This window comes from Callorhinchus milii, unplaced genomic scaffold (genome assembly GCF_018977255.1).
Source record: "Callorhinchus milii isolate IMCB2004 unplaced genomic scaffold, IMCB_Cmil_1.0 Scaffold7, whole genome shotgun sequence".
In the NCBI taxonomy this organism is placed as follows: domain Eukaryota; kingdom Metazoa; phylum Chordata; class Chondrichthyes; order Chimaeriformes; family Callorhinchidae; genus Callorhinchus; species Callorhinchus milii.
The window spans coordinates 17,472,467-17,499,677 of NW_024704748.1; the positions used below are offsets into that span (position 1 = coordinate 17,472,467).

Sequence of the window (27,211 nt, forward strand, 5' to 3'; positions counted from 1 at the left end):
CGCAGCGCCACGACCGCGGATGGTCATGTTCACCGGCCCCGATGGACGGCCGCGGGACTTCCAGTGAGGCCTCCTCGGATTCCCACATCTGTGGTCCCCGGGACCGGACACTCCATCTCCGGACCCAACCAGACGCCCGCACACTGGGAAGTTATGTATGTACTGTGTGTGTGTGTGTGTGTGTGTGTATGTACTATGTGTGTGTGTGTGTGTGTGCGGGCAATAAAAATACAACGCTAAGCCAAGGTTTTGCGTGAGGGATTGGGCGACTGAGGTTGGCACTAAGACTGCCCTTCCCTCACCCAATGCAATCTGGAGCAGGCGGTAGGCAGGTAACCTGTCACTCACTCAGGTGGCAGTCTCTTCCCTGCCCTCCTCTCTCCTCTCTCCTCTCCTCCCTTCCCTTCTTCCCCCCGGCGGGTGCGGCCAGTTTGAATTTGGCGCCACTTTCGCGGCTCCCCTGGCAACGGTGGAACGCTGACTCGGGCCGAGCGCCCGATTCGAATTCGGATTCGGATTCAAATGCTGGTCCGGGGTCGCGAGACCAACGGCGGCGCCTCCGCCAAACGCTGGGCGACGGCGACGGCGGGGATGGAGGTGAAAGGCGAGGGAAGGAGAGCCGAGCACACGGTGAGTGGCCGGTGGCCTCCATTACTGCCGCATTATGGCGACGGGGCCCGGGAAGTCGGCCGTATGTACACAGACATACACTACACTACACACACACACACACACACAGCCCCTGCGCTCTGCGCGACCCGTGGCCCCCGTCGGCAGTTCGTGAGCTTGAAGGCACAGACAGACAGACAGACAGAGAGAGAGAGAGAGAGATTTTTTTCGTTCACTCTCCTGGAGTCTGGCCGCCTCCGGGTTAATCTTCAACCAACCCTCCAAGACCTTTTTTTTATATATATAGCGAGTGAGAGGTAATTGGGGGGTGGGGTGGGGAAGGGGGTTCTCTTCGTTTGCGGGTTATTTTTAAAAAAAACTTTCGTGCCCCGTCCACTGTCGAAGCTCATTTAACCGGTTATAAGAAGTCGACAGAGAGGGAGAGAAAGAGAGAGAGAGAGAGAAAAAAAATCCGCCTCGAGAGAAGATAGAAGTAGCCCCGAATTTAACCGAACCGCGTTCGTCCCGAACGCAAAGCGCTCGGCCGCCGCGCAGGAACTTTCCACGGCTTCCAGTCTGGACCCTCCACCGGCAGAAAGCAGGTGGTGGACTGCCATCTGCACCACGTAAACAGCGTCAGAGACCCCCCCACTGCTCCGTTGTGACCGTGGGTCGAGGTCGAGCTCTCGGCAGAGCGCGCTCACCGAAATGCACCTCCTTTTTGAGCGAAAATCTGCGAGTTATTGAAGTGGAGCAGCAGAAACTATTGCTGTTTGCAAAGTGAAAAGAAGCGTTTAGCAAACAGAAATCTGTGTGTGTGTGTATATATATCTCTCTCTCTCTCTCTCTATATATATATATAGAACTGCTGGGGTCAAGTTAAATTGGGGTGTGCAACACCAAATGCATTTCTTTAGAAAATGGGTGAAAGTTACAACAGTCCATTTGTTCGCTATCGTTCAGATTTCGGCAGTGCGGTTTGCTAAATGTTTGGGGTTTTCAGTGCTGTCTGGCCGCGCCCCTCTTTGATTCTGGCTTTGAATTGAATTGGCAAGAGCAAAGGGCACAAGAGTTAGCAGATGTTGAATAACCCACGAAGACATTATGCCTGATCTGCAGTCTTCTTTGTTCAGCGGATATTTATCACATTTCATTGCTTTTTTTTTGGAAAAAAAAAGCTCAGCAGGCCGCTGGGGCTAATGCGTTTAATTCAAAGATATAGTTTTTTTTTCCTGCAGGATATGTTATATCCTCACTGTGATTTTAAAGGTCGAAAATAATTTTGTTATTCAAGTGTGGTAAACACAGATGGTGCATTTGCTTCATTGCAAAGTATATTTGCATTTATGAGAGCTGAGTAGATTTTGTGGTCGAATCCGAAGGCAGTACGGTTTTGCCTAATTCAGGAGAAAATCAGGTCTTCTCCAGTCATTTCTATATATCGGTGACTGTGATCGCTCATGATGTATTCAGTGCTTTTTTATGTATGACGTTTTTTTCAGGCATTTTTAGCTGTTTTTCATTGAGTTACCAAAAATGTAATCACCAAAATCCCAAATTTTGGCTTATTAAATTTACATTCATTCAATATAAGATCTATCTAGTGGTAACTCCCTTCATCCTTATGCAATGTCTATAAAACATACATTTTGCAGGTATGTTTGCAGTAGGGTTTTGAACCAAGCATAAAAAACATCCGAAAATAAAACCTTTTTCACGAGATATTGTATTGGGAGGAAATGTAAAGCAACCTGCATCACTGGAACAAATTCTTAAATTGTAATGGCCGGTTTTATCGTTCTTTTAGTATGTAATCTTGGTGAATACAATAGTAAAGTACATTATAATATTTATAAAACATACCAACAACCTCTTATAGCGTATATCGATACTGCAACTAACTGTCTCTGACTTGCTGAAAGGAAAGTTGTGCACATTTTACCTGTTTCTGAGTTAAGGAGCTGGCTTGCACACTTAATAAAAGCAACCTCAATTACAGTTAGGAGTTATTGCCACGATTGTTGAGGGAATTTAATTGAGGAATTAGTGATGTGTTACAAATGGTCAATGGAATGACTGATCAGGTGTGTCTAAAACGTAGAAATGTCTCATTTTTGTGTTCACTCATTTAACGGCACACTTGCTTGCAGGTAAACGCTATGAAAAGATGCGGTAGTTTGAATGATGCTCTCCACATCATCGAGGACATGAACTTATTATACATACGACAGATTGCATGCAAGATGAAGGTAGTTGGAAGTGCAAGTTTCTTGGGAAGATGAGTTATTAGAGAGAAATCGTGAATCTAGTAGACTTTTATTGTTTTGGAGATGCTAAAACAATTGTTTATTGCATTTTGATGTTTGCAATAAGATGTTTCAAATATTTTGGAGATCAGTCAAGGCAGCAGAAGCAGCAAGCTGAACAATAGGATGCATGAGAAAAAATAATACTGATTCACACTGCTGACTAGTGACTCCTGCTGGAAAATGTGCATTTGTAGCTGTTGGGTGAGGCAGAATTTGGTTCAGACGTTACACCAGTCGGAAGAGCCTGTTGTATTTACAGTTTAGGTTAGACGTGAAGATTAGTAATTTAGATGAGGTGCCAGAGGACAGTTGTCACCTACGAAATTGAATAGAATTTATATTCTGAATGCTCACTCTAAAGTGAGGTTCTATTCTGCTTCAATGGAAGTTTTAAAATAGATTTTATCTCTATGAGCTCATCAACCTTTGAAATACGACTTTGCACATTTCAGTTTGCTGTCTACATGTATTGTACTGTCTACATGTACTGTATTGTCTTTACCCTCCATTCTGAAGGTGCTTTGTTTAGAGAATAATAGAATTTTTTTTTGGACAGTAACATATTCAGAATTCAAAACCTTAATTCTTCACTCAGCAATTTGGATATCCTTTTGTTCCATAGGTTGTATGCTAATTGATAAAGCCATTTTAAGATATAGCAGTATCTCCACATCAAAATATAGCGCTAACATTTATTGTTGTCAGTTGTCTATTTAAAGTTTTATTTTTCCACTCACACTTAACAAAACTGTACCTGTTTATCATCTGCTTTTTCTTTTCTACTCTTACATGCTTTCCTAAAGTTTAGCTATTAATGCCATTTAGATTAAACTCTTTAAGCGGTGATTTGTGTGAACTGTTGAAGGATTACATTAGCAGGAAGTGTAGAGGGAACTACTCATGAACACCACTGAGCATTTTGACAAGCCTTTGGGCGCTTTGTCAGTACAGTTGCTTATTTTAGGATTATGTTGCAATCTTTAATTCGTTGATGTTTGATATGGTATATGCTGTTTGTAGAATTTGTACCTTTTATAAAAAGGTGAACGTTTAGATTTCTTGCTACTTTGTACAATATTCCAAGGTTAAATAATGTTTACAGGAAATGGTGTTCTTTATAATATTACTTCAGGTTTATTAAAATATTAAGCACATTCCAAGGAAATTTCATTCAATGTATAAGTCCGGGGATTTATTATTCTGTTTAGATGGAGGACTCCCATGGCTACCCGGCTGATTCGTGTGAACCTTCTAACTGAAGCATTAACAATAAAGTCAGGAGTGTATTACATTCACAAACTGTCATTCAGTTTGACATTAGTTCAAAAACCTACTCCATAAATCAATAGTGAATCGATCAATAGTGAATCACACCAGTTGCTGTGGATGCACAAGTTGTACACCGAACGCACTGCCATTTGGCAGTACTTTCATTGTACGGTAGACTTTATAAAGTAAATATGCTCTTTGATGTATATAAAGTGCCTGTTTATAGGATTCTCTGTGGTCCCATAAGTAATAATAATCCTTGCATTTGATATTGCGCGTTTCAATTCTTCAAGACATCTCAAAGCGCTTCACAGAATATGCTTAAAGTGAATTGACTGTGTATTTTGTGGGCGAAACGTGGAAGCCAGTTGCACACAGCTGTGTCCCACAAACAGTCATGGATTGAAGTGACCAATTTATTATTGTTTTTTTTCCTTGAGGGATTATTATCAGGTGTGTGGAGTAAGGAAACTTGCCCAAGGTTCCGCCCTGGCCAGGAATTGAACCCAGGTCTCTTGCTTGCAAGGGGAGTGCTCTAACCACTGAGTTATGTAATGGAAAGTAGAGCAACCTTCAGCATATAAGTGGGCTTCTTTAGCATTCAATCAGGGAAAAAAAAACTAAGCTTGTTGATGAAGGCAGGACCTTTTTCCACAAGTAAATGCCATACTTTCTGCAGTATAGGATCTCTATGGCTTATTACACAAATTAGTTCAAGTGCATGGAGAACAGGGAAAAGTATCTGCTTTGCACTTACAGATTCTACCTGCCTACATTCCTGTAACTATTGCACAAAAATGTCTTGAAAGATTAATCTTACTATAAGCTATGTTTTAACTCTTGAATTGATTGGAATTACTGACGTTTACACTGTGTGTGTGTGTACGAGGGTGGCCAGAGGAAGTAACCTTATCTGTGCTTCCCTAACACCCTGGTGGTAAGGTTGCACACTGCTATCAAGTCTGTTCGACATAAATACCTGCTTAACATAAGATGCAGTCATATGGCTCAGCATGATAAGACCCCCCCCCCCCCCCCAAACTTTCTTGGGTATTGAAATGTAGGGGGGGAAGGGTTGTATTTATTTGCAAAAGAGAAAAAAAATGTTAGTTTGGGTTCTCTCTGTTTGTTGTCCAGTTTTAATGGGTGTCAGAACTTGATTATTTCATTTTAATAAGCAATTGGTTGGAAGAGATGCTCCTCTTGTTCCCAATACAAACTCAAATTATTTTGTAGCCCATTTACTACTGAGTGTATCTAGCCACCTCTGCAGAGCACTGGAAAGGGAAAACTTGCCTCTGGCGGATTTGTTTTTGAAACTTAACCAAATAATTCTGGCCTTGCTATTTGAGTGAAACCTATGATTATCAAATAACCTATGAGTGAATGGATTTTCAGTCTTTTTACATTTCTTTTGTGCTTTTGTCTGTTGTTTATAAGGTGCGCTCTTCTACTGTCTAATTATACTCTCCTGCAGGATTGCAACATTCAAGACAAAATGGACTTTGAAATTCGAATGAGGGAAGGCATTTGCAAACTTCTCGCCGCATGTACCCAGAGGGATCAGGTGGTACAAGCTGCCAAGAACCTGCTAACGTGTAATGCCCGTATACTGGGCTACATGGCAGAGCTTCAGAAGCGCAAAGAAGAGCAGATCCTGCACAATATGGCAAGAAGGTGGGTTTGAACTAAGTTTGAACAGGATTTTGTAGACTTCTTTGTTTCATGTTGTCTTCCTCTGGCATTCTTTGATAAACCTGTTCATAACTTCCTTTCTCATGGAAAAAATACCTAGTTTACTTTCTGACAGCATCAAATTGTTTGGCTCTTGCGGATAGTTTTATGGAGTAAAGAGAGTTTGCTGTCTTTTTATTGTACCTGCTTAAATCTTCTTAAAGGAATCTTCCTTTAACTTCATTTCCTTCTGCTTAAAACACTGTTACCAAAAAACACTATAAATTCTGTTGAAATATGAATTATTAAATAATGCCATATGACTGGAAAAGCACCATCTGTTGGTAATTTAGAGGGGAATATTGATTTGGGAAAATCTTTTTGAAAAGCGCCTCAAGGGCCTGCAATTTAACTGTAGAAACAGATTGCCCTTCTTGCGCAAAAAATGAAAAAGGCTTCCTGCATTGACAGTATTGTACTTAAATATGTGATATGTAAATGATGTATTTCCTGAAAAGACTATAACAATGCATCTCTACTGTGTCAAGTTAAGATTCTCCTCTTGCAAACAACAGTGTATGTTTTGTCAAAAACAATGCATGTTTCTAGTTATTTCACAGCCTGTTTTAATTTTTGTTTTCTCTTAATTGTACAGATCACCTGACGCTGGCAGAAAGGAGCATTCTGCATGTTATGGAAAAATTGCAATATCTGGTAGTGATATGAATCTTTGTGCAGTGTTTACGCTGTTGTAAACTTTTTGGAAGTTCATTTCACATCTCTATTAATAATTCAGATAGTGATTTTTGCGGGATTAGCCTCTGTTTCTAGATGTCTCGGATAAAGTTCATCTTTGTATTCTGAGGTCTTGTTTTTGTTGAGGATACACTTTCGGTGAGTTATGCACATTGAATTAATCACAACTTCCCATGGGCAGCCACCTCTTTGGTAGGATTGATGTTGGGATCAATTTGGAGGTGGCACAATATAACTTACTTGATTAGCATCTGGACATAATGTATTCAAGCCATACTACCTGCTGTTCACTACCATTAATTGCTCCTCTCCCTCAGAAATAAAATGCTTACAAATATTTTTATATAAGGATCTGAGATGCATATCCGGTGCCAATTCTGTATAAGACTTTATTAGTATATGCAAAACAGAAGGCACCCCCTGAGAGTCCGAGGTATAAATACCAGCATCACTCAGCCTGCATCGATGAAGCACACATTAACAAAACTTTATTTAAAAGTACATTAGTAAAATATTAAATACAAAAAGAATACAGAGATTGTAGACAAGACTTTTTACTTGTATTAATATCTTAGAGTTGGATCTCATTATGTTATATTACCATTTCATATCTGAATCTAGGATATTGCTTAAAGTGTGTTCCAGATGAGTCTTGTTCCATTGCATAAACTAGGCAAAACATATCAAGCCATTTAATTTCTTACTGAGAGTAGAATGAGATTGCTGTTTGTGCATTTTATAGATTAATATAAATAGTAATTTAAAGTGGCACCTAAATTATAAGAGGGGACGTTGAGATGCTATGTTTGGCTGACCATATTCATTGTAGAAGTAGTGCCATGTAGGCCGATCCCACTATAAGGTGTATATCAAGGATCTGCTTCTAGCCCTGGTATATTGGAAGTGCGGTACACTTCTGTTTTGCAGTGTTGACTGTGTAACTGGCCAACTTCCTGCAAATAGCGAGCAGCCAGAAGGTCTCCTGACTTCTCCTGGTGTCCCAGCAACCATCAGAAACATTCGTGAAACTGGCTGCTGACGTCCTGCACATTGCGTGCAGGAAGTGATATCAGCAGAGACCTGACAATCTGGAAATGTGGTCAGCAGTTTTTTCTATTTCTTCACCTTGTAATAACATGGGGTCTCAGTTTATGGACACAAATTCCCAGGTTATAATGGGTCAGCCTGTATTAAAGAAGTGTAAAGACAAGCCAGTGTACTTTTCTATTTAACTTGATGGACATGCTTCCTACATTGTAAGTATTGGGTTTTATCATATTGTACAGTTCTATGAATATACTATTTTCCATTGCAGATATTCGAATTCCATTAATGTGGAAAGATTCTGATCACTTCAATAACCGAGGGAGTAAGTGGACGATATATATTTTTTTAAAAAAAACTTTCTTTTATTGATTTCCCAATTTCTAGACTGATCTTCTCCTTGTTTTCCAGAGACTCAGCGTTTTGCAGTGTTTTGCCTCCTGAAAATTGGAGCAAACGTTTTCGACACCGAGTTAGTTATTGTGGATAAAAGTCTTACCGATATCTGCTTTGAGAATTTGATAATATTGTGAGTATTAACTTGTTTTGAAAAGTGTATTTTCTTTCATTAGTCATAGATAAATATTTTCTTTGTTTTTATAAAGAAAATGCATATCGTAAACCTACAATGTAAATAAGGTTTCCTCTTGATGTAGCACTTGTTAAATGTTGCAGTACTGCACTTTCTGGTTCTTGATGTTTGTGCTACGTCTGTGCAACTTTGAACAAACTACAACATGGATTCATTATAAATATTTTGTTTGTTGCAGTTAAGGGCGTAAAACATAAATATCAAGGTCTATTTTCAACCACATGGCTACTCATTGTAGCTGCAGGATAATGATAGCTATTAATGTGCTTATTTTATGTGAGTTTTTGCAATCATGAAGATGAGGGGTGGCAGTGGTCAGAGTAGAATTCCTTTTTATGCAGCCCCGTTTGTAAGGAGCCAGTAATTTCAGGTGGAGTGTAGTAATTTGCTACATTTAAGGAAAAGCTTCATCTACAAAACCTCAGCATTGTACTTTACCCCAAACTCTGGGGAATGAAGGCACAGTCTCTTTGACCGTGCCTTCAGCTTCCCTCTCGACTCTCTTCTCCCTCCTCGCTCCCTCCCTTCCCTCCCCTCACCCTGACCATTTCCCCCTTCCTCGCTCCCTCCCTTCCCTCCCCTCACCCTGACCATTTCCCCACTGCTCGGGTCCTGACACAACTGTGCAGCGCCTTGGGACGTCCTCCTGACGTGAAAGGCGCTTTATAAATGGAATCTTGTTGTTGTTGTTGTAAAGATGATTTATGTTTATCTGATTACTTTACATCATTTTATTGTAATAGTGTAGTTTTAATCTGTAGATACAACAATATTAGATTGTCAGGATGAATGCTCTTCTCTGTGTAATGCTCCACTGATGAATACACAGAATCACCCAATAATAATTCTAATTCTGACTAGTTGAAGGCAATATGTTTTAAGCAAAGTGTTGCTTCCCTCCCCACCACACCCAAACACAGACTTACACAAATACGACATGCATCCTCCTACTCAGCAGTTCCAGTAACAAATTCATCGGGATGATTAAATGGAGACAGGCAGCTAGTGAACAAATACACAGAATTTATTATTGAAATAAAAAGTAGAGTAAGACAGCAGCAAGCACTGGGAATTAAAACCTGAATTTGTGCCCCCCTGCTCTCAGCTTAACCAATTACATTCAAAATAATAATATCGAAAGTAATTGTGTCTGTAATCATTCAACAAATTATTGCTTCCCTCCTCACTGCACACCCAAGCAGACTTACTCAAATCCTCCATACATCCTCCTAAAATAGCTCTGCAGATTGAATTTATTTTCTCATTTAACTATTTTTCCATCAAACTAGTGTTAATTATTTTGCTCAAATGCCTCTTGACTGGTGAGTGAGTTCTGCTACCAGCAAGTTATGAGATTCTCATTTATTGCTAATCACATTGATTTACAGTAATAATACAAAGCCAGATTTTGAATTGAAGCTGGAGGTGTACAGCTGCTGCATGGAGGACGAACCTTCCTTAGCCAACACTCCAAGGAGACTTGCCAGGAAACTCAGCACCTCGCTCAGCAGGTCTACGGGAAAGAAGATCACATTAGGAATGGAGAGTGGAGACCTCAACTCCATCCTACTAACCAACCCTGTGGCAATGTAAGTTTTTAAACTTCATTGTGCTCTTATACTTTCGGAACTAAACAGTAATTTGATCATCTTATTCTCACAGATGTTTTTATTTCACTGATTTCATAATCCTTTAGAAGTTTACCCAATATATGAGTAATATTCTACTGCTAAATCTTCATTAAAATGATTCTGTGTATTTTACTTTTGTGTAAAACTTTATGAAATCCACACAGAGCTCTCAATGAATATTAACAAGACTATTATTGTATTGCATCTTTGTATTTATGTTTAAGCAGTGAAGTTAAAGTTCATCAAATACGTCCATAGTTTCAAAACAGAAATTAAACGGGTTTTCAAAAAAAGTTTTATTTTGAAATATTGAATCCAATTGTGCATTTACAGAATAATACTTTATGAAATCAATCCATTCAGAGATCCATTATTCTGCTGTAAACGTTTCTAAACAAATGGTGTGAAAAGACTTATAATGAAAAGGATGCGTTGCTGCTTCCCTCACTGGGTTGATGCCTCATGGACCAGTAGCTGGATAGATGCAGGCTGAAAAGAAGAATAGAAAATTTAAACAAATTTAATGGACCTCCTCAACTTGTCCTTGTTAACTAAGATGTTCCTTCTACTCCTGTTCGTGAATTAAACTAACTGAAGTCTTGCTGACTGCAGAAGTGGCACAGTTTGTGGGTGAATTCCTCTGGTGAATAAATGTCAGGAGAAATCAAGTGATAGTTAGACTATTAATGTTCAGCAGGTTGATCTATGCACCAATGCATTATATCAGAGAACAATAAAATCTATTCCTTTGCCATCTGTTTTCTCAGCTTGGTAGGGAAGTTAGCCAGTGAAGGCTAAATAGTTTCCCCTCAGGGAAGGAGGAAAAACTATCAAATCGATCAGGTTGTTCCCATTGTATTTCTCATGTCTGATTACAAAGTGGCATTCACAGAGGTTTGGGAACAGATCATTTTCCTACCTTCTTAGTCAAGTAAGATGGACAGGAAGTAACGATATTTGGCAGAGAAACGGACAGAGTAAATACAGGAGAATTTTTAAAAAAAGCTAATCTGTTTGGCTCGTTTTCTTCAGAGACGTTGCAGCAAACTAACATTACACTCTTCTCCACCTAGTGGTGCCAAATATAATTTGCTTGCAGAAACCCTCCTGAGAATTGATAATGCTGAAAGCAGCTTTCGAACTCACAGCCTCACCATCATAGGAAATGGTGAGTCAATTTCTTACTGTTTGATGTTCCTAAAGCAGAATTGATATCTTCTTTTAGAAATGTTTATCTTTTGAAGGCTGAAAATCTTTGGTGGTCTTTAAATACACTTTGTTTCCAGATCAGCTGCTCCATGTAAAGTTACATTGATTGTATTTTTGGGTTTAACTGTAATTTTTTTTAACTCTTCCTTGCAAATTCTCTTTAACTCCTCCACTATGTTTCCTGAGAAATCAGCTGTATTCTTCCAATTCTGCTGTATGCTCTACATTCACCTCCAGCACAGCCTTTCTGCAATGTTTCACATCTGATAAATAAACCTCAGTCTACACAACCACAAACCCAATGATAGCGCTTTATACATAGCGTAAAACACAATAATAGGGGGTTAAGGACTTTTGATGTGCTATTGTAGCCTACTAATTGACTATTCTTTAAGAAACCCAGTAATCTCCCAGTGAATGTTCTGTTAAATCCATCTAACCTGTCTGAACCATTCAATGTGGAGAGATTGGGATCTAAGGCCGATCGAGTAAACAGAATGTTATCAGTATACCTGCAAAGCATCCTGTAACTAGGCAATCACAGATGCACTTGTGGCAACAGCTGCAACTATTTATGTTCATTCTGTGCAAAACAGAGTCAATGTGTCATCACTTTTTTGACAGTTGATCTGAAACATCACTATTAATTATGGACATGTTCAAACAAATCATTTCACACATTTTAAATTAGGACACAGATTTTTTTTAAAGAATGAGATGTAATTAATATATTTTGGGATGTGGGTGTTGCCAACAGGCCCACCAATTATTGCCCATCTTGGCCTGACCTAAGAAGGCAGTTGGGGGGGCTTTCTCTTTAGACTGTTGGTGTCCTTGCTGTGGTGCTCCCTGGAAGATGGGGTACAGAGTTCCTGGAATTTGACCCAATGACAAAAAAGGAACATCAATGTATGTCCAAATCACAATGGTGTGAGTGACATGGTGAAAAAAATGGGTGTGGCAGTGTCCTCATGCTCTCCTGGATGGTGGATGTCACAGGAAGGTGCTGTTGAACCAACCTTATTTCAACAACATCTTGCATTCAATTACCTCATACAATATTAACCCTTTTCTTCAATAATTTAAACTAAAGGCACAAGGAAACTGTGAGGCAAATTCTAAATGTTTTTGTTTTGCATGTTTGTCACCATTTTTATTTTGACTAGCGAAATGTAAGGCACTGTGAAAATAGGAGATGGACAGTAAAATGCATTCTTACAATAGATTTGCTTCGCTTATAGAGCAAGTGATCTATTGTCTGAGCAAGTGCGGAAAATGCATTTTAAACACAGGTGAGAACTTGCTACTCTGCATATTTGCAGATTGCAGGGCTATGGAGAGAAAGCGGGCCAGTGGGATTGAGTTGGATTGCTCTTTTAGGAGCCGGCGTAGACGCGATGGGCCGAATGGCTTCTTTCTGTGCTGTATGATTCTATGATATAAATTTTATTTCAGATTGGTGCTGCATTTCTGTTGAGGAGGTCCTTTAGTGAGCAATCACATCTACACTACAGGGCTTAAAACCATCACAAAATGTAACAAAGAAAACTATTATGTATCTGCCAAGTCAGCTGAATGCTGATTTCAGCTTCAAGATTTCCCAGCACCTCCGCTGCCACTCTATATTCCCACTTAAATTATTACACTAGTTTTAAATATATATGGTGTATTTAACCAGATGTATAAATGTGAGAAATAGAGAGCGTCTTTCAGAAAGCACTGTAATTATTTATCAGGGTTATCCAAACACAGGGTGTAATTAACCAGAAGATAACTACCAGTTTTGCCAATTCCAGCTGCTATTATTTTTTTATAGTGCAGTAAACAGCTCCTTGTAATATGTAGTAAACCGATTAAAATGTGGGCAGCTTTCAGATGTATAAAACTGTTCTGTTATTACCGGGCAGTAGTACGAAGAACTACAGCAACTTCAATCATTTTAAATCTGATCCAGACAGGGAAATGATTACAGTATATAGAATTGCTAGTGGTGTTCTACAGAGACATGTAATGATATTGATAGTATAACAGCATGCATTGCTCTCCACGATTATTACTGGCATTATACCTTGATTATAGTAATGGTGTACTGAATTTTGAAGGTCACATCAAACTTGAAATTGGTCAGAATCCAACCTTTCAAAACAATATATGCAGCAGTCAATTTATATGAAATAAATCAACAGTAGTGTAGACCAGACCATTTTATAACTGGTTTCATATCAGTATTCATTCAATGCCTGAAGTCACATGTAAACCTGCCACTCTCAAAGGGTTGATACATCTGTTCCTATCCCTGTTGACATTGTTCCAATTGGATAAATAAAATAACAACTTTCTATCCATGCATAAATACATAGTGTGTGTGTGTGGGGGGGGGGTTGGGTGGGTGGGGGAGATAAAATCTGGAGCTGGTCTGTTGAGAGCATGCAATACAGCTGGCTGGAGCAGGTTTTTTTTTAGCCATGTCTTTCTGGCCTTTAATTACTGAAGCTGCATTACACCACCCAGGAATAACCAATCAGGGTTTTGTGGAAAAAAGTAACAAGTTATAGGATGCCACTGAGGTAACTAAAATAAATGTAATTCTAATTATTAATTATAATAATCCATTTGATATAGCACCTTATCATGTAGTCAAAACATCTCAAAGCGCTTCACAGGATATACTGTAAAGTGGATTTGAGTGGATTTTGTGGTCGAACGTGGCAGCCAATTTGTACATAGCAATGTAATTATATCAGATGTTTGATTCTTTACCCTGCATTGATATATTTATCAAAACATTAAAGTGTCTAATTTCAATTAAAATATTGGATATCAACTCATCAGATTGAATAGGACAGGAAAAAAATGGGCATCTGGGTATCCGATTTCTTTCTGTTGTAACTTCTTCTGTGTCAGGATGTCTCTTCTGTAGACATATAGTGGCCAGACTTGCGTGAAATTCTGGACCAGTGCTTTGACAAGCTGATTATCACTTCAGTTGAACTTGTATGATATCCCTTTACATTTACAAACCATTGAGAAAAACTTTCTGAGCTTTTGCAAGTTGTATCTTTAAGTTGTTTGATAAAAGTAGATGGAAGTTGGAACTTGCATTATTGTTCATCTGTTCCTTTGTACATTGTTAACTTCTTCAGAGGAAAGTTCGTTCTGGGTGCCTCTGTATGGAAATTTGTGCTGCAGATTAGTAGCTCAACCAGCATGTATGACAGATGATGTGATGACCGGATTCCTCAACCTGCAGGTAACATTCACTTTGTAAGATCACAAAAGTGTCTATGTATGTTTACAAACCACATCCTGCACTGAAGTGTTATTTTTACTGCACTGAAACTGAACTTCTTTTTGATCATTTGTCTACAGAATTTCGAATGTACTTTCCTGTTTTGTCTTCTGATTTGCAGATAGCTTGTCTTGTATGGTATCTTGGAAGTTTATCAGTATGAAATTCTAGGTATTACGGAAGACAGTCAAGTGACAGAATTTAGTGTGCATTTGAACTGCAGTAAGACTAAAAAAAAACCAAATTATGACTTGTTTTATTCTGTGCATTATTTCCTTATAATTCACTTCCTCTTTCCCCTTTTTCCATTCCCTGCTCCAGTATTTCACTGTTTTGCAATTTAGATATATCAGAAGGAAAATCGGACAGTTTTAATAACCATATCAATTTTACAAATGTATTTATCTTCACTGATCTGATGAACAGTTGTAGCAAAGTGTTCATCTTCCAGTGTATCTCATACCTGCTACAGTATTTCATTCAACTCCAACCATTATGAACAGGAGAGCAGTCTCATTATTGGGCTTCAAAGTGATATCCACAGCCATTCCAGTGGTCTGCCTTCTCCTGTGTCAGGATGTCTCCTCCTTAGACATATAGTGGCCAGACTTGCATGAAATTCAGGACCAGTGCTTTGACAAGCTGATTATCACTTCAGCTTGAACTAGGCTTTTATTTCTCCTTAAGTTTTTTTTCACAAAAATGTATCCCTTGATCTTTTCTCTACGAAATGTAAGTTTCATATTCAAGCTTCATAAGAATATACTGCTTCCCCATGTAATAGATTTGCCAGTTTCAAAGGTATGTTGGAAGTCCATGGTTCATTTCCTTACTTATGGAAGGAGTCTTGACAACCCAAGTAAGGAGCTGTTTTGATGTGAGCAAATCTTATATCTTGTCTGGACATGGATGGGAATTATTTGTTCTTGTCTAAACACTGACTGTTACTCACTAATTACCCTTTGATCCTACAGTGACTGAGAACATCATCAACTAATACTGCCACCCCTTGCATCAATTGTTTTACACTGGACCTGATGACTTTTGCACTAATCACATTTCACTATTATTCTGGGATTATGCTATTAGATCAAAAATGACAAAATGGAAAAATAGAGAGCTGCTTTGTGAAGACAGCAGCTGTATACTGTATCCTCTTCTATTACCATTTAGGTGACTTAATGGCCAGCAGCGGTTTGCCATTCTGTGGCTCGAGAATTTTTTTAAATTATAATTTTTACTCCGATAGTTGCTACCAGAATAACAGTAGTGGAACCAGGGAACAAAGCTTGAAAGCTCTGATATTGAGCCTCAATATCCAACCTTCCTATTTCAGAATGCACATAAAGAATCGTCATTTTATAATGTTTTGCATTAACCTGCATAAATCAGGAGAAGTGATGAAAGTTTTTTTAATATTTAAAAATACATTACATCCCTTTCCCTTTTTTACACTCAATACAATAAGTATGCTTAAGAAAACTAACCACTAAATACTTCTGTTTTTTTTTCTCTTTCCACCATATCAGCAATATGTATCAAAACATTACACAAGTCAGTACTAGAATATACAAGTCATCTTTTGGACAAAACTAAACGTGTGTCGTGCAGACTATATAGATTGTGGGTGCGATTATTTGGCTGTTTATGCAAACATTATTGAATTAAGCACTTTTGTAGACAGAATAATCACCCATATCTTAAAAGTTAACATCTGTCTATATCTGGTTGAAATTTTGCTGAATTTAGAATAGTGAATGGTTATGGAGGAACAAAGCATGAGCCAGTGATTCATAGTGGAGTTTTATTTCTCAAACTTTACACAAAAATTGCAAACTACAAACGCATGGAAATGCTGTTAAAAAACAAAATTTTTATTTTTAAGTACACTTATGTTTTGTTTTTGAAGGAAACAGTTGTAAGAGAATGATTCTGCTAGAGTACAGTAGCTGATGCCAATCCTACCAGCACCGCCATAAAAGGCAGGTTGGATTGCTGGCAATTACTGACCCTCCTTTTGGTGGTGTGCTTTTTAATAAAATAATTAGAAATCACTGAGGCCCTCTAGGTTGAATAGTTTTTTTTTAACAACCACTGTTGTTGCTAGGATAACCCTGCCTCCATTGCATTTTACTAGAGTATAGAGTAACAGATTGCCACACATATCATTTCCACCATCCATAATTCTCTAAATCTAAAGTGCAGCATGTTTACTATGAACTAAAGCCTTTTACAGTCTTTGAGTATAGCTTCTGCTGCATAGCAATGTACTTTTATTAATTAAAAAAAGCATTATTTTGAAACCATAGTTTGAGTTCTGTGCAATGTTTTGATTTTTCTCTATGACTGTACATGTGAGATTTCTAAGGAGGCTCAGAGCCAATGTCCAATTCAACTTCGTGAACGAGAATCAGAGTGATAGCTGCTATACCTGGAAAGAGAGGCTCCTCATTAAATATGTTAACAGGACACCTAGATTTCAAACAACTGTGATGTATTGTGTTGGAACAAACAAAACAATCCTCCATTATGTGGTTCCCAGCACTAATGCATTTTTTAAATTGTTTTACCTACACAGTTAAAAAAAACAAATTTGAACTTGAATGTCCCTTCTGGGAGCAAGAACACTTCTGATAAATGGGTTTGTTTTGCCTTTTCAAAGTAGATTTGGGAGGCTTTGTGCCAGAAATGCTGCTCCAACGTTCAGTCTAGATGAAGTTAGTAACTAACAATTTAGAGCAACATAAAAATATTAAATTACTCTTTTGTCTTCAACCCTCAAGTAGGCCTCTCAGTGAAAACTGAATGTATTGGCAGAGAATATAAATATTAAACAGCAAGTCAGCAGATTTACTGGCACACAAAAAAAAGTCTGTACTGATAAGGGAAGGAAACATTTAGTGCTGGCAAAGCAACTTCTTAAATGAGGCTTGATGAACGCAAAGTTTTTTTTCCAAAAGATCAATTGCACATTTTATTAGTTACATTAGAAAAGCCCTAATGTAATCTTGTCTAAATAACTTTAATTAGTATGGGAATTTATAAGTAAGCACAGTGTACAAAGCAGTAGAGAGCGGCTCTGTTGCTGTCCCACCCAAATTATCTTCTCTCTTTACAAAGTCAACAATGGTACCATTATTGAAAACTTTGCAGCACTTCTCACTTGTTAATACAGCAGGCTTCCTTTTGGTGTTATTGTGCGACGGATTGAAAAAAGAGCCAGAAAGGTTTATCAAATAAACTGAAGTCCACTGTAGTTTGAATAAATTGAGGCGAGTCCCATCACAGGTCAAATTGCTGATTTCCAGTAATACACAATACCATTCAGATTTACTTAGTACAGATTGTAACCTTTGCGTATTTAGGGTATCCATTCTTTTGTTTGTTTTTCCAGCAAATTGTGGGAGGTCTGCTTAACTGGACCAGATTGTACTGCATCCTGCGAGGTGGCTATCTTATAGCTCACTATACACCAGAAGAAATTGAGGCAAAAGTGGATCCCACATTAATCATTCCTGTCAACAAGGTATTGTGTTGCCCAGTTTTTATGATAAACTTTGTAACTACTGCAAAATCCAACTTATTTGCTGCTGTTTGTAAAAAGTCCATTGGAAGATACTTTTGTCCCATGCATAGTGTAACAAACCTGACATGCTTAGACTTGAATATCAAGTGTTCAGCTTTACTTTGCTAATCAGATAAGCGAAAATAATAGTTTAACTGCTGGAGGAAAGTGAGCCAGCTCTAAATAAAGATATTCTATCACAATGATTTTGGAAACATCCTTTGCACACTGGGTTCTATTATAGTCAATTCTTTTTACTAGGGATAGTTGGTATCTGAGTAGTGCAGAAGTTTAGTGAATTGTCTATTCAGCTGCAATACCTAGCTTTGAAAGTAGCTGAGACTCACTAAATTGGAAGTGCCACTTCACTCTGATAGCTGGAATAGTTTTCCATATGAAATTAAACGTTTTGATAAACCCAATCTCCCTTTTTTAATTTCGTATTATAAATTTGTAATATTTAACACAGTTTTAATTAAATGAGCTTTTATTTTTTTTAATACCCACCTGTCAGATACAGGATTTCACCATTCCCTCTAAATGGGCAATGGAATTACATAAAGTAGCAGTTTCTGCTAAACATGATTGGCACTCCTTCTAAGGATTTAATGTAAAATATCTCATCGTAAAGAAAGTAGACTTGTGTAGTGAAACCCTTCACACGGTTGTCATTTTTTTGGCAGTGAGTTGAACACATCAATAATAGGAAAACCACTCTACTGTCAACAGCTGAAAATATAAAATAAACCTTCTACTTTCTGGAACCCAAAAGCTCATATTTTCACCCATTTTACTCCAAGGTTCATGTTTTCTGGAATCCTGGATTATGTAGGAAACAAATGGATTAGTTGTTAGGAGTCAGCAGAGACTCCTTGTGAGATTGTGAGATCTGACATGTTGTGATTTAATTATGCAGGAAACTAGAGTACGAGACATTGACAAAGACTCAAAGAAAACCATGTACAGTTTCTCCATCGTCAATCCATATGCTGGCAAAACTATGAGTTGGGTGTTTGCAACAGACTGTAAAGAAGATCTGTGCAACTGGATGGAGGCTTTCTGGCAACATTTCTATGACATGAGTAAGTTGGCAGAGAGGTTTGCTGAGAATTATTAATAAAATGTATTTACCAAAATAAAAACAAAATGCAGCCATTCGCTTATCAGTCTTGGGGTATTTAAGTTTTGTGCTGATAGCGATTTGGCTGCTTCAGTGGGCAACTTCATAGAGTACTCAGTGAGCTATACTGTAAGTTGTGCCATTAGAATTTTTTTTATTGTAACTTTTTCAATAATACTGTAGATACTAATGTTAACAAATTGCATTTAAATGGAGCCTTTTACGTCGGGAGGACGTCCCAAGGCACTCAACAGTCATGGGTTTGCCTCCAAGCTTGGGGTTGGAATCAAAAGGGGTGGAGGGCAAGCACTTGGAGTCGGAGGATGACCAAAGGTACGGTCAAACAAGAAGGTCTTTGGACGGTCCTTGAAGGAGGCAAGGGAGGGGGGTGAGGCGGAGAGATTCCGGGATAGAGTTCCAGAGGGTAGGGGCAGACAGGCTGAATGCCTGACTCCTGTTGGTAGGTGTTGGTAACTACTTGTCCATTCAATTCATGGCTGTTTGTGGAACTTGCTGTGTACAAATTGACTGCTGTGTTCACCTAAGAAGTCACCGCACTTTATAGTAAATCCTGTAAAGTGCTTTGAGGTATTAGAATGATGTGATAAGGCACTATATCAAATGCAAGGATTATTATTTAAAGCTAGCTGATACAATCCAATTTATGAGAATACTTTGTCATGGGAAAAAACGTTAATTCATTGTTGTATAAAATATAATGATTTGATTAATTTATTAGATGAATGTTTTGGGGCCCAAGTCTAGTTCTTTGGTCTCAATTATTTGTTCATCAAATGACTGTGTGCTACTGATAAGTATTAACTTTCTGTTAACATTAGCAAGTCAGTTCAGAAAAGTAAGCTATGCTTTGAAGTTGGTAAGACTTGAAGCTCTATTTTCAGAAGTTTTGCAGCTAAATGCTTATGACACATTTTCAAAGCATTATTGTATGACAGTGCAGTGTGTTTGCATACTTTCTGAGCAGTGTCAAATGGCATTGCAGCAAAAAGCCACTATTTAAAGATGTTTTGCAGAGCCATAGACTACATTTTTATAGTCTGGGTTTATCTCACTTTGTAAGGAGGGACCAGTAGGCCAACAGATATTTATCTTTCATTCACTCTTTCTCTGAAGAGTTAGGATTTCTGAATCTAAGACACTTCCGTTTTTTAGGTTATAAGGTAGTCATCTAGTTTACAATTATTTAGGCATTTCAGAGCCTCAACAACAACAATTTTTACTTGTATCGTACCCTTCACATAGAAAAAAAACATCTCAAAGAAATTTGCAAAAGCTGAATAGGAGTTCGAGCTGGAAGGGAAAGGAGTTGTAGGGGGGAAGATGGCATAGGTGAAATCAAAGATAGGTTTTTAGACGGGTTTTGAAATCAGAGATAGGGCTGGGACAAGACCATGGAAGCATTTAAAGGTAAGAACAAGGATTTTAAATTCAATCCTCACAGGCTGGTGGAGCCATATGAGGAATGGGGGTAATACACTCATAGAACCTGGTGCCGAAGAGGAAGTTGTTGGTGATGAAGAGGAAGTTGTTGGTGACTGAAAGTCAAAAGAGTCATGTTTTCATTCAGACACATAAGAGAACCACCACATGTGCTTTCAGGTGACTGATGGCCAAATGTAAACTAATATAAAGTTGTGGGCAAGCAACAGTGCACATAGTGTTCACAAAGTCCATGTTTAGCTATCCATCTAGTGAGTCTGCTTGGGCCTAATCCCATCTCTGCATAAGATTATGGGCTCCCAACTTTAACACATGTTTCTGATCTACAAATTACCCCTTCTGAAGATTGCATCAGAAGGATAGATTGTCCTGATCCCAAAACAGTGCCTGAATTGCAGGTGGCACTGAAGCTAATGTTCAGATTTTTATACTCTGCTCAGTGTGTGTTCTTAAGTGGGTGTCTGAAGCAAGTATTTTTAAGAAGTTGTTTCTGAATAAACTTGAATGAATGTTTCAAAAGGAGGCTTTAACGTTCAGTCTTCATCAGCCTGTTTGCACAATGATTTCTTTACTTAGGTTCATTTAGTACTGGATTGCTGCCACTGGATGTCTTTATTAGTGTGCTATGTTAATACTGTACAATGTCCTTTTACTAAATAAACACGCAAAATCAGGGAGCATAAAGTAAGTTCTCTATCAGTTTTTTCCTTTATTTGTTTTGCAGAAACAAACAAGGAAATCTGTTGAGAACTAATCCTCTAAATAGCCACTTTTTCTTCTGTCAAATGGGAATTGATCCTAAAAGAGCTGCAATTTAATTCAATTTTCAGGTTTCCATGGCCATATTTTCAGACAACCTATTATAAACTGCTTGAGAAAAGCTTTCAATTTGTACTTGTTCCAAGTAATTATGTAAATTTGATGCATGATAAATGCTATAGTGCCAGATATTTAGTCATTTCCAATAGAAGAGAAGTCTGTTTGAATTTGCTTTTTTTCTTTAATTTTTTTTAAATTCCAGTAATGCTGTGCTTTAACTTTCAGGCCAGTGGAAGCATTGTTGCAAAGAGCTTATGAAAATTGAGATTATGTCACCACGGAAACCACCTTTATTCCTCACAAAACAAGCAACCTCAGTCTACCACGATATGAGTAAGTGGCTTTTGTCTTCTGAACATGGCCTTGTTATAAAAGAATCATTGTTGAAATTTGAATAGTTCCCATGTTAAAAAAGCTACTCCATGCATAATTTGAGGCTGCATGATTTAACCAGCAATGTCACGGACTAGTGCCAAGCGAATTTTAATATCGGTCAAATTGTTAAGATGTCTCACTGAATTCTGAGAAATGTCAGTGCTTTGATAAGCTGCTCAGTTTATTCTAAAAAAAAGTAAAATGTTATATTGTGTACCTACAGTTTTATATTTTATAATACACTATTGCTGCTTTTAGCAAAATATGAGATACATTCTTATGTTTTTTTTAAAAAGGATGCAATTGTTCTATTTCAGAATACAGAATTTGTTCATTCAGGGTGGTTTTATTCTAATGCGGTATATTGCATCTAAAATATTAGATATTGCATTATACTCCCCCATAATACACTCAAACACACACTTTGCCATTATTTTGTCGCTGACATCACTTCCGCTGGCGTACGTATAGGAAGCCAGTCAGTCAGACGCGAGACCGATTACAACTGGCTAGCCAGCCTGCACATGTGGAAGCTGTTTAGTCTACAATGGAGCACTGCAGTTCTGGTTACTGTCAGTTTGCAGTGGATCCATGTTGTAAACCGGCTTGGGTCATCCTGCATTGAGTTTTTCTTCCTTTAGTCCTGAGCTGTTCACAAGTAAGATGGCAAATCATCTCCACAGTTATGTGCCTGTTTTCTAAGGATTAAGGCAAATAGCTGAAGAGAGAGCTAAAGATGGTCCCTCCATATTGCTATTGTTCTATTCATTGCATTCAGCTGATGGCTAATTCTTTACGCAGATCCTGTTCAGTGTCTAATCAAACACGTCATTCAGAGTCCAACGCTTGGCTGACATTTTAGCTTCACTGGAAGATTCACAAAGGAAATAAGTTGAGACCACAAATCCAGTTTGTTCAACTTTTTAATGGTATCTAGCCTGTTGTTCAGTATAGTTGATTTTTTAAATCTTTACAAATGCTAGTGTTTCTGTATAAAGCAAGGCTAAAACATTAGAGCTTTAGGCTCCAGTTAGAATAAGCTCAGCAGTCCTGCTGCCGACAGTGATAATGATTCATCAAATTATCGGGCGAAGGAAACTTTATGAATGCAAGGTGTTGTGGAGATTTGTTGCAGTGAATATTATAAATTTACTTTTATTGTAGGGAAAATGTAGTACCCTTAAATATACATATTTAACCACTTACATATTCTAGAATATTTTTGCATTTACCTCCTCTTACAAAACTCAGGCTGCTTTCCAAAATAAAAATGGAAAGTATTTCACCAGCAATTGTGCTTCAGTATGAGCAGTTATTTATGGTCTGAGCAGTAGGTGGAGATGTATCCCAGTCTTTAATGTCAAATTCATCAACACTAGGTGGCACAGTTTCTGTGGAAGGAAGATTAACAAAGCACAGTTTGTTTGCACACCAGCAAGTTCTAAAATAAAACTTGTTATTGTTGATTAAAAATGTTTTGCAAAATTGTTGTTTGTTTAAGTTACTTCAATAAAAATGTTCTGGAACAACATGGTTATTTGGGGGCTCTAAGTGAAGAAAGCAGTTCACTTAACACAGCTCAAGGAATAATCTACCAAATTTCTCTGCAGCTTTCACCACATTTTAGTCAGTTCTCACCATAGCATATTTTGAGTTATGCAGTAGTTAATCATAAATCCCCCTGCCTTATCGCACCATGTCCAAAGTCAGTGAGTTAAACAAACTGCGGAAATGAAAGTAAATTCAACTTTACAGACCCCTTTCGTAGCTTGTTGTGACCATGTATATTTATGTAACCTGACGTATGTCATTCAGTCACTTTGTGTTACTACAGTGTGGAGATCAAATCTGTAAAAATTAAAATCTGGGATTATTAATAATAATATCCTTTGCATTTATTATAGAGATCAAAATACTAAAGTTGATCAAAGTGTAGTGATGGTATTTGTAGCAACCAATTTGACCCAGCAAGGTCCAACAAACAGTCGTGAAGTGAATGATCAGTTCACTGGAGGACCGTTGCCAGGAGACCAGGGAGAAACTCCCTTCTCATTTTGAATAATGTCATGGAATCGTTAACTTCCATTTGAACAAATGGATGGGACTGTACCCAAGTATCAAACTAGATTATGAACTCAGAGTCCCAATGTGGGGTCTGAAATCTACCTTTTGACTGAGAGACGAGATGTCTATCATAAATTGATTATGAATATCTAGATAGGTAGAGTGAGGTCTGAGATCCATGATCACTTTGATAACTCATAGTGGGTCACGTGCAGAAAGTCAAGTCAGATTCTCACGTTGCACCATGGCTGACTTCTTTGTCATCAGGTTGTCTTCGACCGCATTTCCTGTGATTTACAGTACACCAAGTGACATTGATAGTAACTTAATGATCTTGAAGTCAGGCATATTTTAATTTGCGGGAAGTTGACTGAAGGTCCGCATTGCACAGTGTTATAACCAAGTACTCTATAACAGGGCCCTTCTATAGTCTTCTTTTCATAAATTGAATTCAGCAAATAATTGTAATAGTACGGTTTCTGTCTGTTGCGTGTGATTTGTCTTGTATGTTTTGAGAACATGGTATCCTGTCAGTAGTTTGCCAGGAAGGGTGGTTGAGGTTAGAAGACTGGACTCAATTTATATTTTTTAAAAATTTCTGTTATGATGGGAAGACAGCAGAATGGATATTGTGGAAGGATGAGATCAAATGGGTTGAAGGGCCTTCTTCATTCAAACTAATCTTATGATTTTATGAGTTCTCTGAATTTGAGATGTGGTTGATCTGGAATGGTATTGTATATCACATGGAATTGTACATAATATTATTAATTGTAATTGTACATAGGCTGTTAAATCAACCAGTCCTCTAATCCATCACTGTGCTATAATACTTAAAGATAAACCAAGCACAAAAACAAGTGTTTGCTTTAGTCCACACATGAACCACTGTGAAACTAGGTAGAAATGACATGGAAGTGACAGCATTATTCTGCTAGTATGAAAAAACCACATCTGTGCGTAAGTTACTCCATACGTTTTTACACTAGTACACTCCAATATAAAAGTGCAAGAGAAATAATAATTTACAGTTTGATTTAAATTGGTGGTTTGGGATATTATTGCCTGTTATTTTATTATCTACCAATTTATATTTGTTAATAATAACGTGAAAATATACTGTGTTTACACAAAGATTGCAGTAAAAGTTGAGGTTGATGCTGGAGCCCGATGGAAGATGGCTTGGAAGCACATCAATTCTCATTTCTCATTACAGCTCCACTCAGAATTGATTGTTTAAATGTTCTTGTGTGGTCCAATAAATGACCAAGGGCTTTGGAATAAATGTATTTTATTGTTAATAATTTAACTTATTCTTGATATTGGAATTCTGCATATTGCCTTAGTTGTGTGTACGTAGAACTCTCCTCATTACCAGGGCAATAGGATGAGGTGTGGGAAGTATAAATTGCTTTTTCTCCTCATAGTGTTGGAAACCATTATCACTTTGTTTCCACCAGTATAAAAAGGCATGAAAATGTGTTTTAATTTTTTTATGTAGTCTATGTAAATAGACTGTATAACCTTTGTAAATCCCGATGTAATGCATGAAAACAGAAACTAGTGAGGTGAAGGTTGTATTACAAAAATATGAACTGTCAGTAATTAGTCCAGGTAGACACTACAATGATCAACTCCAACACTGAATTTTCTATATTTTACAGCTATTGAGTCACCACTGAAGGACAAGAGTTTGATGGATATTATCCATAATAAAATTGAGGAGACTGATGGAGAATTTCTTCTTGGTCATCAGCAAGTTTCTGAGCCCCCTCTGTGGGCAGCTCTGTTCGATGGCACACACAATATAATTGTCCAGAGAAATGTACAAGTGCCAGATCAGAACAAGGATAACGCCACAACTTCATCCACAAAAGGTAAAAAGAGGCCAGCTCCTCCCCCTCCTGTGGACAAACAGCCGTACAAGCCAGAAACAGCCTGCATCAACCAATCCCAGAAAGAGAATTGGAAAACCTCTGTTTCAACTCAAAAAATGTCTATCCTGGTTCCCAAACTATCCTCCACAATGCAGCAAGTGCACAGGTCGACAGCCATTTCTCATAGGCATTTTCCAACCAGTCAAGCGTGCCTGAATGAAGGCAGCAACCAGGCAGCAGCCAAGCCACCGCTGTTCAACAGACCAGTACCTGCTCCACGTCAGAGAGGACCTATCAAGAACAAACTTGATCCCAGAACTTGGGTTCAGTCTCAAGTGTAGCACGTAGAAACAGTGAACTCCTAATAGTCAGAGACGATAGATAACGTAGATAGTTAATGAGGAGCCTTTGTAGCAGGGTTGAACATCAGCATTTTATTTCATGTACCAAAGTGTTGGAGAAAAAAAAAAGCTTGACTTATTTAGGGATCAGTCACTTACATGGATTGACTTGAATGGTCAGCAAATTGATTCTTTGAAGCTACTTTTAAAATCCTTACCAATACAGTTACAAAATGCACAGTAACAATATTTTCATTGAAATAATGCTGCCTTGTTGATGTTTTGTCAATTCTCTTTTAATTTGACTTTCCAAGTGAGGAGTCTATCCAGAATCATATGAGAGGTATTTTTATTCAGAACTTTTTTTTAAAGTAAGACATGCTACTTTATTCATCATTGTACAATAATTGTGCAAGTTATTACTGTAGGGCATATACCATTAAATTTGTAGTGAAATTGGGAGCACAAATTTTACTCCCACATTGTCTAGATGTGTTTTAATGAATAAGATAGACTAACTGGATGTTGCCTAACCAGTGATATGAAAATTCACACTCAATATGCTTGTGGGAAGAGGGAAAGGAGAGAACAACTGCAGAATAACTCCTGATCTACTTGCTCTAAATGAAGTGGCTCCAGCTGCTATGGAATGTGTATAGAAACCAACATGACTTTTATAACATTGAAAATAAGTAAGTTTCCAAGTACACCATGATTTGTTTTCCTGACTTACATTTGTTTATCTGCACAAATGTAACTTATGTCAAGCAATGAGCTGCTTGTGCTGATATTGGTACAGTCTATAAATTTTCAGGGGCAAACAGAAGGGAGATTTTTGTTCAATTCCTCAACTGTTCTAGGATTGATAAATTATTCAAATGTTGGTTATTTTTGGAGTTTTGAACAAGTGTACAGGATTTCATACTTTCTGGCTGGAATTGTACGACAAGTCTTAATAGGTCTGGAATAGTCCAGATGAGGAAATATGTTTTAATTTTTATGCTAATTTTACTTTAATAATTATGTAATTATTTTAATTAATATAGTTTTGTTAATATAATAATCGTTGCATTTGATATAGCATCTTATCACGTTGACCTGATTTACTGGAAAATGGCTTCACAGGATATACGGTAAAATGATTTGACTGTATTTTGTGGGCAGGCAAAAATGTAATTTTCATTAATATAATTTTCTAGCCAGCGAC

The 27,211-nt window shown here is 37.8% G+C and overlaps 1 protein-coding gene across 3 annotated transcripts; it reads left to right on the forward strand.

The window, feature by feature from the left end:
- Nucleotides 1–418: 418 nt before the first annotated feature.
- Nucleotides 419–27,004, forward strand: rtkn2 (rhotekin 2). Of its 3 annotated transcripts, XM_007897214.2 has the most exons (13): nucleotides 419–630; nucleotides 2,760–2,858; nucleotides 5,665–5,864; nucleotides 6,517–6,575; nucleotides 7,933–7,986; nucleotides 8,073–8,190; nucleotides 9,642–9,842; nucleotides 10,958–11,052; nucleotides 14,237–14,343; nucleotides 17,777–17,908; nucleotides 18,864–19,029; nucleotides 21,573–21,680; nucleotides 25,451–27,004. In XM_007897214.2, exons 1-13 carry the CDS (start codon nucleotides 523–525, stop codon nucleotides 26,002–26,004), a joined length of 2,001 nt encoding a protein of 666 aa, XP_007895405.1. In that variant the 5' UTR covers nucleotides 419–522; the 3' UTR covers nucleotides 26,005–27,004. The 3 variants fall into 3 exon arrangements, with proteins under 3 accessions (XP_007895405.1, XP_007895407.1, XP_007895408.1); XM_007897216.2 differs by lacking the exon at nucleotides 2,760–2,858; XM_007897217.1 differs by lacking the exons at nucleotides 9,642–9,842; nucleotides 10,958–11,052; nucleotides 14,237–14,343; ... (2 more) ...; nucleotides 21,573–21,680; nucleotides 25,451–27,004 and having other exon boundaries at nucleotides 8,073–8,194.
- The last annotated feature ends 207 nt before the right edge of the window (nucleotides 27,005–27,211 follow it).

Excerpts from the sequence above, each read along its gene's own strand:
- rtkn2 (XM_007897214.2), top strand. The coding sequence starts at position 523 with ATGCTGGTCCGGGGTCGCGAGACCAACGGCGGCGCCTCCGCCAAACGC. Across the intron at positions 8,191-9,641 it reads TTTGAGAATTTGATAATATT|TAATAATACAAAGCCAGATT; the intron begins GTGAGTATTAAC and ends ATTGATTTACAG. Across the intron at positions 19,030-21,572 it reads GCAACATTTCTATGACATGA|GCCAGTGGAAGCATTGTTGC; the intron begins GTAAGTTGGCAG and ends TTTAACTTTCAG.